General features: G+C 39.1%; 1 protein-coding gene across 1 annotated transcript; it reads right to left on the bottom strand.

Annotated features, from left to right (window-relative positions):
- Positions 1–2,227: 2,227 nt before the first annotated feature.
- On the bottom strand, positions 2,228–12,318 carry LOC148869495 (MIF4G domain-containing protein / MA3 domain-containing protein). Its single transcript, XM_088967186.1, has 7 exons — positions 11,018–12,318; positions 10,712–10,901; positions 5,077–5,180; positions 4,865–4,967; positions 4,409–4,722; positions 2,838–3,143; positions 2,228–2,754 (listed from the first exon to the last, which is right to left on the bottom strand). Exons 1-7 carry the CDS (start codon positions 12,221–12,223, stop codon positions 2,383–2,385), a joined length of 2,595 nt encoding a protein of 864 aa, XP_088823312.1. The 5' UTR covers positions 12,224–12,318; the 3' UTR covers positions 2,228–2,382.
- Between the last annotated feature and the right edge of the window lie 860 nt (positions 12,319–13,178).

Raw genomic sequence — 13,178 nt, 5'->3', positions numbered from 1 at the left:
GCTAGGATCACAAGCAATTCTCCTTGGAAAGCCATTCATGACCTGCTACCAGTTTTCATTCCTAATATCAGGTATGACTTGAATTCTAATAACTCCATAAAATTTTGGGAACAAACCTGCGTGGGGAGTGCCCCTCTAAAGGATCAGTTTTCATCTTTGTATGCCCTTTCTAATTTGAAAAATGAGCCGACCTCGCCTTTCACCACCCCGTCCTCTTCCATTTCTAGGATTGGGTGGAACTTGGGTCTAAGAAAGGATTTGAGGGACTCAAACTTCGATTGTATTTTGAGCCTTCTTGCACTTCTTGATAACGTTGTCTTAGACCCCACTAGGGCGGATTCTAGAATTTGGACACCTACCCCCAATGGCATTTTCTCTTATGCTTCGTTCTTCAAAGTCTTAAGTCAGTCCACCAGTCCTACCTTGTCCTCTTTCCCTGTTGGTGAGGTTTGGTGCAGAGCTATACCTCCTAGGGTTGGTAGTTTTTGTTGGGAAGCCTATCTGGAAATAATCAACACTGGTGATCTACTCCAAAAAAAGAGACCCAATACTTGCTTGTCACCTCAGTGGTGTGTTCTGTGTAAAGCAGATGGGGAGACTGGTTTTCACCTAATGATGTCTTGCCACTTCGCGAGGTCATTGTGGGATTGGGTTTTCTCCTTATTTGGATGCAGCTGGAATCCCCCATCAGACATGCAAGGCCTTTTCTCCCCTTCCTTTTTCAAGTGGCGGTTAAAAAGGAGGACAATGTGGAGAGGACTAAGGGCTGTAGTATGTTGGACACAGTGGGAAGAAAGAAACTCTAAGATATTTTTAGAAACTCAGAGAGGGCCAGCAGATCTGAGAGCTATCATACACTTTAGGGCGGTACAGTGGCTGAAATCTTTAGAAATATTCACAGATTACACTGTGGATGACATGCTGAGGAAGTGGGGTGAAATTGCAAGTTGCATGCAGACCAAGTCAGTAATGAGTATGGCTTGGACCCCCCCACCTAGTGGATTCTTGAAATTAAACTTTGATGGAAGCAGTAGGGGAAACCCGGGACAATCGGGGATCGGGGGTGTTTTTAGAGATGATAATGGGATCATCTCTACTATGTTCTCAGGCCCAATTGGAGTGGGTGACTCCCTTAGAGCTGAGATATGTGCAGTTATGGAAGGAGCCCGGAAAGCTAAGGAATTGAACATCAGGAAACTTATAATTGAAGGGGATTCAGAGATGGTGATAGGGTGGCTGACTAAAGATCAAAATGATTTATGGAAGTATATAATAATGAGAAGAGGAAATTCAAATGGCTGGTGCGAGAGATGGAAGTTAAGACATGTTGGATTAAAAGATCAGCTAATTCCCTAGCTAACGGTTTAACAAAACAAGGGGCAGAAAGGAATTCTTTGTTTTGGGCTAAGCTGTAACGTTAGTGTCTTTGTATCTTTGTATTTTTTTTTTTTTTCTTTCTTGAAGTTCTTTTTGGCTTTTGGAAGATAAGTGTGTTTGTCTTCCACTTGTAAATTTTCTACTGTGTGTTATTGATCAAAAAAAATAATAATAATAATTATCCCATCACCGGCAGCCACTGCAGATAAGGCCCCATGAATGATCAGTTTGAGGCTTTGAGCACATCGGAGGGTGGATACCGGCAGCCACTGCGGATGAGGCCCCATGACCCCCATCAATGTTCAGTTTGAACATATGGGAGGGTGGAGGGATCCACCGGGATATGATAGCCTGGTTGTTAGGTCATAGATGTTGCAGTGCTTGGATTCCCAGAAATGAGAAAGTGTGGTTCTGGTGCCATTATCTCCTACACATATGTGGGAGATATTCCTAATGAATGTCGTGTGCTCAGTTTTTGCTTGTTAAAGGATTGGAGCTCATGTAATTTATGCATATTTTAAATTTTCTATTATATCCAAGAGCATCCAAAACGTATCCCAATAATTCCTTTAAAATTGTTTTTGTAAACCTTAATTTTAATAAAATGTTAAAAACACCAATGAAAGTAATCAACCCAGAAACATGGCGTTGGTGGTTGGTACTTAGTAAACTAGGAAGATAGTTTAGCGCATTGCTCAAGAATTGCATAATTTTTTTCCTTTTAATAAATAAGCTAAGAACAATACAGCAACAATAGGTATTTTCAAGTACCTGTAAAACCTAGAATGCAATGGTGAAGTAAAAGCTAGAGACTAGAGAGCATAATAAAGCACATTTCACGAAGAGCATGTAAAGAAAACAAGCCTCTTGATTTATAAAGGCAACTCAACTCCGCAATATGTTACAACTAACTGCATTATTAGATACTGAATAACTGTGAGAATGCCAAAATGTGTACAGTACAGGAACATAGGATTTGATTTCCAGGAGCTGCAGGCAATAACATCAATCTTTCCTCCTCTTTTTTCGGTGTCTCCTGTCCCTTTCGTCTTCACTCTCACCCTCGCTTTCACTTTCACTTTCATCTGAACTGGATGAATCAGACTCCGATTCAGAACCAGCTGAACTTGAACTGCCCGATTCATCCTCTGATTCAGACACTGGTTTCTGTTGTTGCATAATAAGCCTTGGCATATTTTTCAAGTACTCGCGCAAGTTCTCTGTCAGGCCACCAAGACCAATGGAGGTAAAGAAGTTTATAGAAAACCTTGTATTCTTTGGATTATCCTTTGGGAAAATAGATTCAAAAGATTCTTGCATCGCACGATCATTAAGCCTCTCATTAAGTAAGCGGATGCCTAGATGTTCCGACAGCTCCTGCAATTACAAAACCTATTATAGTAAGATTTACAGCATCTAAGGAAAATAGTAAATATTGTATATAGTAACAAAATAGTTACCTGAAAAAGGATTTTAATGAAGATACGAGAAGATGATGTTGTGTCCTCTTCTGTTAAGCGTATATAGGCCAAAACGTGCCAAGGTAATGCATATGTTCCAAGTAAATGGGCAAAGAATTTGGCTACATTACGCAATTTATTTGTCTCAAGCCGATGAATCATTGAGTATTGATGGACAAAGCATTTCTCAAAATTTTCCTGGTAGATTTTGTTGATCATGCAAAACCGCTGACCCAGGAGACCATAATACCGAAGATATGTTCTTTCTTGGCTGCAGCATTCCAACAACATAATACACAATTCCATCTGCAAAATGCAAATCAAAACAACGATGAGCATTCAACTTATAACATATAACTGCCTCCAATAATGCACTTAATCATGTATAAAGATACAAATTTGGCCAGTCAGAAATACATAGGACTGCAAAACAACCCAAAAAGATATGTATTGAGAGTTAAATAAAAAAAGCACTGCAGATTTCGAAAAAACACAAGTATAGACTAGAGAACATAACTATTTCAAATTTAGTGCTAAATTTCTGCCAAACTTAGATTCATGAAAGAGAAATCCCAAGAGGAAAAAAGCATCATATTGGGTTGCTACTGCTGTTGTGCCTACACATGTAGTCCAGCTGGGGTAGAATCTTAAAAGTTACAAACCTACATGATCCAATGACTATACACACACCGTGTCACCCTACTAGCACTATAAAAATATGGTTTAAAATAGTGCTTGGGTCTGTACTCATTCCTTTGGGGAGGTAGCATCTCGTGCTTCCTCAAAGGCTGCTTGTACTTCCCTTTTTTATCTCTTTAATAAAATTGCCTAATCATTCATTAAAAAAAAAATCCATATCAATACAGCAAATGGTTATCATATTCCAGTAGGGTTATCTTATTGAAAAGACCCTACTTGGATCAGATACCTAGTGCATGTTGCCCAGCCCCTAATGAGAAAAGAAGTATATACACTCGTGCATATGCACACCACCATAAGAGAGTCACTAGAGGTCATTTCCGCTCTGTTGTTCTCCTGTTTCCTAGGAGCTCTAATAACACCATCTGCACCACGCATACCCAAGTCCATGATAATAAGAAGAGTGTTTATACAAAAAATGCAGGTCCCCTGGAAAGGACTGCATTTCTTGACAACTAATCATGGACAACATATTTGTACTATTGGACAAAAATTGTGAAGGAATTGGACATAAGAGCTCACTAGATTAACTAAATAATAAATTATTGGCAAATTATTACCATGTTTTCTTCAACAGTAACAGGCTGCTTAAATTAACAAATTAGTCAATACATGGTGAGAAAGGAAACAGAGCCTAAAGGAGTTGCCCATCAATGTACATTTTGCAAGTCCTGCTCCAACAATTACAATTACAATCCACATGATAAAGTGAAGATCACTAGGTATCATATGGTTACTATTTTTTTTATCAATATCATACGGTTACTAATACTTCATAAAGTGTAGCAATGCGCTAATATACAACATTTCTTAACTAGTTTTCACTTTCAGTATATGATGCTTCATCTACTATGAGGATTTTTCATTCTTACCTCTTGACCTGGTTCTAGTTTGATTTTCAGTAGCTTATGGCCAGCTTCCTCAAAATCAACACTTGACATGATCGTCAAATAAATCGTCCTTCGCAAATTGACAAGATTTGTCTCTGTTTCATCCTTTATCTTCATCTGTTGTGCTTCCTCTTCATCAGATTCCTCCTCCTCGCCATCATCATCGTCATCATCATCATCTGATGCTGCATCAGTGCCTCCATCATCCTCAGAGGACTCATCACCAAGCATACTTCTCTTTAACTCTTCATATCGCTTTTCATTCTCCAAAAATTGTGGATCCGGTTTAAATATATCTGAATTCGTAAATTTTTTATCAGTAACAAGAGCAAACTTATCAATTAATTACTCAGGAAAATTCCTGAATTTTTATAATAAATTTATTAAATAAAACAAATTGCATTGAAGAAAAGTAAATGATTATATTCCAAATGATACCTAAAGCAATCTCTGGATCTATCTCATCTTCAAGAGATAATTCATGGGTTAATTGATCCTCTTGCTCCACAAGGTCCAGTTCTGGGCGAACAGCGGGATACCCCTGCATAATTAGACATTGGCATCTAGCATTCAGTTCCATGCTTGGATGCCAGATATGCAAAGAACAAAAATATTACATATGAAACTCCAAGAGACAAGTAAGATTATACCTGAAATTTGGCTTTTCTTATTGCAAAGAGACCTTCAATCAAGAACTGGACTCTCTTGTCTATTTCTCCTTCATGAAGTATTCCACGAAAGCGCTCAAAGATACCTATATGAATTAACAACAAAAACCATATTACAAAGAAACAAGGATATGTTTGATTCATGGCTGCATCTTTCATTCCTTTTATATCCAAACATGCCTCGAAAGTTATAAAATCAGAAAATAACGTGACCAAGCAAAACACATGGTTACCGAATACCAAAATGGAAATAGAAGAATTAGGCTTATCCCATGATAAGAAAAACGAAAATGATTATAAATCACCAATGTGAAGAAAGTAAAGGTTGCCAATATTACGAAGGACCCATTTTGCAGCACAAGAATAAATGGAAAAAAAAGAAAAGAAAAAGAATGTTGGAAGAAAATTTCTTCTCCATGCACAGAAAATATCACTCCGGCTTGTTCTTTAAATGGCATTAATGACTTACAACTATGCATTAAATGCATCTCCTATTACACTCGATAATATTTCCAGCCATGTTTTGGGGTCTCCAGAAATGGTTCGAAGTATCCCACTATTTTCCCAATATAACAAAAAATAAAGATTTGCTGATTCATGTAGCCTCTAAGATAGAGCCTTAAGAAATATCAGGAAACAAGGTATCTCAAATATATAAAAAAACATAAATGCCGAAACTCAGGATAATTGACCCTGGGAAGAATATTTCTAGTGTTCATTTACCATCATTAACCAGTTCCTAGTATTTTTTCTTTTTTTCCTTTTTTCCAAATGAAGGAGCATTTAAAGGAAACAATCGTATTCCATCAATTCCTGAACTTGAGGGAGTGTATCATGGAAATTGATTTGGTGGTAACTGACGAAGAAAAAAAAAACTGATTTGGTGGTTAGGTGGTAAATCACAGTGATCCACAATGAGGAGACAGATACAAGGTGGTCAAACCCATAGACCTTCATTTCAAGCAGGAAATGTTTTTTTTCTTGCCTACAGAAAATGATTAGCACGAACTTAACCTGCTCATTAATTGGGTTGAGTACTTCCATGAAAATATACAAAAAGGGATTGAGGAAGGTGCAGTTCTCCAGTAAAATCTCAAGTTATGAGCCAGGCAGGTTTGGGCAAGCACTGCCACACCAAGGCAAGAGTGATTGGGGAGAGAGAACTTGTGGAGAGAGGTCTTGCTTGGCTTGGTTTCCTGATGGAATAACAGAACTACTCTCTATCCATTATATGGGTAACATGTAGAAGGAAATACCAAAGGCATCCTTAACCAGACATAATGTAATTGCAAGTCATTCAATGAAAAACCTGTCAGACTTAGTAGCCCTCAGCAAATCAAAAGCTACTAGGTTCAAGGAAAATCAACAGAAGTGGAATGGATTGGTGTCAAAACAAGGTTTATGAACGCTTGAATGCTTATAAAAAATACAAGGTTTATGAACAACACAAAGACTTTGATGGAAACAGCCAGGGCAATCCGGGTCCCCCTAGAGTAGAGAGAGTTTTTAGAGATAAAAATGGCACATGATTGCTTTGTTCTTGGGACAAGTGAGTGTTGGGGACTCCATAAGAACTGAATTGTTTAATGTAATTCAAGGAGTGCACATGGCAAGAGACATGAATATGGATAAACTGATTATTGAAGGGGATTTCAAGGTGTTGGTTGGATGGCTAAATGATCCAGAGATTGTCGTATGGTTTACAGGGATGACATTGTTAAAAAGTTCAAATGGCTAACTAGAAAGTAGCAACATGGCCTTAGAAATACAATGGGTGCGAAGGTTGGCAAATAGAATGGCTAATGTCTTAGACCAGCAAGGGGTTAATATGAACAATTGTATTGGGCTCAGTTGTAATGTGATATTAAATTGTTGTGAGAAGTTGCAACTCACACCTCTGCAAGGGATGTTTGCATTTGATGTACATATTATTGTTCAAGTAATAAAATATTAAGTTACTTATACAAAAAAAAAAAAAAAGCTACAATTCAACAACAACAATAACAACACAAAGACATTATTTCCTAATTTCTTTCTTACACAATTTAGAAAGCACAAAATTGATTTTATGCCCTTTATTCATGGAATGCAGGGCAGGAACCTTTCTACTGGTCTACTGGCACACACATTAGATATGCTTTAACTTAAAACACATCTAATACAGGAATCGTACAAGGTACATACCAAAGATCCTAAAATCAATCTCTGGTGGGCTTTCTACACCAGGAAAATCAAGTTACAAATGGACGAGAGCTCTCTTGGAAAGTCTGAACAGGCTGGGATTGAAGAAGTCTCCCAAAAGCAAATGGTGGCATGTTTTCGGTGCCTGACAAACAGACACACACATTGGACATACTAACTTCACCAAACCAGAGGCACTAACCCTCTATTTGGTCCCAGGATTCTATGTCACATCATGTAAGTGGCTATTTGACTCGGCCAATCATCAAGATTGGAGCACTACCTCAATGAAACTATAGAGATACCGTCTTCTCTAAGTTCAGATATAAGATGGATGCCAAGAATATAATTCAGCAGCCAACAGCTTCACCGGGTCAATTGTGGAGAAGGCTTTCCATTTTTTCTTTGTATTTACAGTGATTAAACCCCAGTACAATCAAGCCCTACTAACTCCTTTAGCTAGCCCATCTGCTGGATAGTTTGCAAGCCTTGAACCCAACTAAAGTTTACATTTAGCTCCACAATAGATGTCTCCCTCTAAATGTTTCTAGACATTCATGGGTCTTCATCATTTTGTTAAAGCAACCCTCCACTGTTTTAGAATCTCTACAAGTAGGTCCATATATTTTTGAGTTTTCACCATTCTCAAACCTTGCAGCATTGCAAGAAGTTCATCCCTGATGGAGTTCGCTACTCAAATGGTTCCTGAGGACAAGGCCATTCATTATCTAACCATTCCCATCTCAGAATGCTTTTCCGATGCCTAATGTCCCTAGACTTCCAAAACTACATGCATCAAAGTTGAGATTGATGGAGTTAACAGCTGGAGGAGACCACACAGTCATGAGAGGAAATCTAACAAAAGAAGAGTTGGGTACTTATTGCCAAATTCTTAAGATGTCATCAGTAGAATAATAATTGAACAGGAATGTGCCACCCAAACTGCAATACCAATAATAGCTTCTTTATTTTTTCGGAATTCTTTGAAAAATCTAGCATTCCTCTCCTCCCAAGTTCGCCACAAAACAGCAGTTATAGTAAATTTCCATACTATCTTTCTCCTTCTTAATAGAGAGAGAAGAACAATGAACTACAGAGACTACCTAAGTCTGCCAGAGGGATCCACCAGCAAGTGGTCCACATGGTCACAAACATTCTTTGACCCTCCAATAAAGCCAAACATGCTATCAACCAAATCACTCAGTGAGTGCTTGCCTAGGTGGTTTGGTTTCGATGAGTTCACATGATCACAAAACTTACTTGTGACCCTCTAATTAAACACAGGCATGCTGTCAATCGAATAAAAAAAACCAAATCACTGAATGAATGCATGCCCAGGTCATTTGGTTTCAATGAGTTCACATGGTCACAAGTCACAATATTTTCATGCAACCCTACAATAAAGCATAGACATGCTAACAATCAATGAAAAATCAAATTACCCAATGAAATGAGTAAATGTCTTTTTCCTACCCCAAATGAGAAAAAAAATAACCAACATATAAAAAAATAAAGATTACCTCTAAGCTCTACTACCTTACCATAAAAATGAAGAAATCCCTAGATAACCTAACATGTGTTGTGATGTGTTCACATAGTTACAAACTTACAATACTTTCTTTTTCTTTTTTTTTCTTTTTTTGGGAAAAGATAACTGGTTTCATTAAACAAGGGAGGGATGTACAAGGCCTTGTAAAAATGTGTTCACATGGTTACAATAATTTCTTGTGGCCTTCCAATAAAACACTAACATGCTATCAATCAAAAGAAAAAACAAATTACCTAGTGAGTGTATGCCTGTGTGATTTGATTTTGATGAGTTCACGTGATCATAACACTTTCTTGTGACCGTCCAGTAAGTCATAAACATGCTAATAATCAAATTTTAAATTTTAAAACCAAATCACCTTGTGAGTGCATGCCTAGGTGATTTGGTTTCAATTAGTCCACATGGTTACAACACTTTTTTTGCAAACCTCAATAAAACATAAGCATTCCATCAATCAAATGTAAGCGATCAGCTGTTTCAGAGTCATAGCTGCAAAAGACACAACTTGTAGAAGAGTGTCATGCCCCTGTTGGATATCCCTGGTTAGCCATTTACCTAGGGCAGCTGCCCAAGTTAGGAAAGCCACTTTTGAGGGGAAATGATGGGACCAAATAATCCTGTGAGGAAAGTGTGAAGAGTGGGAACTATCCAAGTGCTTGGATTTGACAGAAAAGTTGCCTACTTTATCCCAATTCCACTTCCTGCTGTCCAAAGAATACAAGTTGAGCATTAGGTTCTAGAGAGAATGTAATAACCCCATGTGTTCTATCACACAACCCTGCAAGTTCCTTTTGAATTTGGGTGACCAAACCACCTCGTCAGCTTTAATAGAGAACATCTGGCTATAGTTACATCTTTGTTCTCAGCAATGGAGAACAGATTTGGGAAGGAGGCAGCAAGGGTTCGTTTGCACACCAGCAACCAGTCCAAAATTTGATTCACTATCCATTTCCAAGCTTATATTATAGTAGACGCCTTCTAGAAATTTGGGATAGACTTTTTGGATACACTTCTACACAGAGCCATATGGAGAGGTTGTGAGACCAAAGTCCCAGCCCCAATTAATATAGCTGTGCTTTTTCTTTTTGATGAGTCTTACTATGGAGAACAGATTTGGGAAGGAGGCAGCAAGGGTTCGTTGGCACACCAGCAACCAGTCCAAAATTTGATTCTCTATCCATTTCCAAGCTTATATTATAGTAGACGCCTTCTAGAAATTTGGGATAGACTTTTTGGATACTCTTCTACACAGAACCATATGGACAGGTTGTGAGACCAAAGTCCCAGCCCCAATTAATATAGCTGTGCTTTTTCTTTTTGATGAGTCTTACTATGGCTGTGCTTTTCTGCAATAATGTTGAGCCACCAGTTATCTCTTTAAGGCTGAATCCAGAACCACTTACTTAGAGGGGCTACATCCATGTCCTTGATCCTGCACAATCCTAAGCCACCATTAGCTTTTGGAGAGCAGATTTTGGACTAGTCCACTAAGTGGAATTTATTTTCTTCTTTCCAAACATTCAAAGGAAGATGCATTGCAGCTTTTTCAATATAGAGACTACCTTGTGCGACTCAGGAAAGAGGGACAGGAGATAAATAGGCTAGTTATGCTTTTTTTTTAAGCTTGTTTTCACTTTTTTCCCTTTTTTTTCTTGAGGTGTCACTTTTTAATTTACTGATTTCAATCTATGTTTTCCCTCTGTTTATTCATCCAGCTTTTACTGGGAGATAAAGCATTTGAGCCATGGTAAATTTAGATCCGGAAAAAAAAAGTAAAAAATTAAACAGACGAAAGCATAATGCTTAAATGTCAAACAAGGTAGATAATTCCAGGAAGAAAAATATCATAGCAGACTGCTTTTTGGGTAAAACCAACATCATACTCACCATGAAGGCCTTGTGGCGAAAGGTCTTGCAGTAGTGAACCACACTCTTTGACAAAGCCAACAGCTACCTCAACACTGTCATCAGTAGGATTCTCCAACAGCACGGTAAGCAGCTCCAATGCAATAATCTCATGAGCTACTTGTTGGTTGACAAGATGTGCTATAAATTTAACAGCAGCCAGTAATTGAGGCTACCAATGAAAAATTAACATACACAAAGTTTAGTGTTTTCATGCCTTTATGTTGATTGAAATCTAAGAATTATTAAGTGCTAGAGAAGAAAATAATCAGATATTGAAATGCTTACCTTGTCATTCCTCTTGTATGCTCTCTTGAGCTGTAGCACAATCCTTCGCAAAAGAAGCTCGCCCACTTCAGGAAACTTAGTATTGACAACAGCAACCAAGGCAGCAAACACATCTGTAAACCCAGGCGATGCCATCTGAGATTTCATACATGAACGGCAAAAAAGTCCCCTTCCCCGAATAAGATTCTCGGCAAAAAGTTCAGGGATGATGTTCTTGATATTAGTTGCATTAACCTTGTTGACAAGACCATTTATACTCTTCTTTAGAGCATCCCAAGTCAACCGCTGGTACTCTACGCTGCTTTTGTCTTGAACTTCTTTCATCATCCTAGCCAACTTAAATGGGGGAATGTAAACTCCTCCACTTCGACCCAAATTTGCCGCATCAGAATTCAAGTTTCCATCTTGCAATTTGGGTGGCTTTTGAGGTTCCGAATCATCCATTTTGTTACCATCTCCCTTCTTCTCACTAACCTCCTTTGCACTAGAATGCCTATGGTCCTCATGCTGCTCTCCCCGTTTCTTGTGATGTTTGTCAGCTTCGCTGTAGTCCGTTTCACTTCTATGGCTCCGTCGGTTCCGATCATCATCTCTTCTATCCCTTTCCCTTGCCGATTTTTTGTCTCTTTCCCTTCTATCTCTATCTCTGCGACTCTCCTCCGGTTCTCGTTGCCTATGGCCATTACCATGTCGAGCACTCATCTCCTCTTCATCAGAATCCCGACGGCGAGACTCCCTCCTCTCCCTACGATCCCGTTCCCCGCCATCATCCCTACTCTTCTGGTCCCTCTCGTCAGCATATCTTTCACGCCTCGAACTCCTTTGCTTCGACCGGTTATCCTTATCCCTACCCTCATCTGATTCGGACTTCTTCTCCTCTTGATCAAAATCCCGACGGCGATATTCCCTATCCTCTCTAACCCTAGATTCCTTCTCTTCTCCCCTTGCCCGTCTATCTTTGCTCTCTCGAACACCCCCCTCACCGTTGTTTTGTTCTTCGTGCCTCTCCCACCTCTCCTTTCTGTACTTGGACCTATTCTTTCTATCCTCATCAGACTCAGACGATTCAGAAGATTCTCTTTCATCCCGGCGACTTGGACGAGTACTCGATTTGGATTCTTTCCTGCTGCCGTCTCGATCAAACCTCTCTCTCCCTTCTTGTTCTTCGTCACTCTTACTCCCACCGTTACTGTGTTTACCAACCATATCGAATGTAGAACAAAACCGCCTGTGTTACCTGAACCAAGAAAAGAGGGGGAAAGTTGAACAAATAGAAATGGAAGAGCTCTCTGAAGCCGAATGGATTGGCTCTTGAGTTGCGTCGAGTCAACTCAATGACTCGGCAGTCAACTCGTGAGTCGCATAGATGCAAACGTGCACTTAAAATCAGACGTAATTTTTACCCAAAAGAATCAGAGATAATGAAATCAATGCTCTGGCTCGATGAAAAAGGTGAATTCCTAACTTGACCCAATCAATCTAATATGTATTTTTAGATGAAAGAAGAAAATGGGGGATGAGAAGTGTGGTTGGAGCCTTGGAGGAGTGAGAGTTTTAAGAATGATCCTTTGTTTTTGGCAAACAAAAAACCATTTAGTAAATGTTGGATTTTATTAGAGAAATTTAATACATAAAAGGATTTTATTATGTTTCCCTATATTTATTAACAATTTAATTTTAAAACATATAACCACATGTGTGATAAATTAGATGAGGATGTCTATGTGAGCTTGTAGTCAACAACCCTTGATCTAAGTTAGGTTTTATAATTGTTCGGGTCATGGTTGAGCTGGCTTTGAATGAGACGTGGCCACCTAGTCATCACCCAGTCACCTTGGCCATGTCGACACGGCCCGACCAGCTCCGCAATATACACTGACTCCGTAGCCATGACCGCACTATGCCATTTTTGTAATCCCCCACCTTATCCTCTCAGCCACGTCAGCCACATATGACGTAGATAAGCACGACTAAGAACAGGAGAAGGGATGAGGATGATTCTGCTGGAAAGTAGGACTCTATCCCAAATACCTCAGCGATTAACCTCATCCTGACAGCCCCGGAAGCCTAATCTGACTAGGACACGAACCTCGGCTATAAAAATGTATCTGCTGCTCAAGGTAAGGGATTCCAACTTCTAGCACCCGTACTATTCTCTTTC

This window comes from Nelumbo lutea, chromosome 2 (genome assembly GCF_056320005.1).
Source record: "Nelumbo lutea isolate HS-2025 chromosome 2, American lotus-T2T, whole genome shotgun sequence".
In the NCBI taxonomy this organism is placed as follows: domain Eukaryota; kingdom Viridiplantae; phylum Streptophyta; class Magnoliopsida; order Proteales; family Nelumbonaceae; genus Nelumbo; species Nelumbo lutea.
The sequence above is the reverse complement of the archived record's forward strand: the minus strand, read 5'-3'. Positions and strand labels throughout refer to the sequence as shown.

Excerpts from the sequence above, each read along its gene's own strand:
- LOC148869495 (XM_088967186.1), bottom strand. The coding sequence starts at position 12,223 with ATGGTTGGTAAACACAGTAACGGTGGGAGTAAGAGTGACGAAGAACAA. Across the intron at positions 5,181-10,711 it reads TTCGCCACAAGGCCTTCATG|GTATCTTTGAGCGCTTTCGT; the intron begins GTGAGTATGATG and ends TAATTCATATAG. Across the intron at positions 4,723-4,864 it reads AGATCCAGAGATTGCTTTAG|ATATATTTAAACCGGATCCA; the intron begins GTATCATTTGGA and ends TTACGAATTCAG.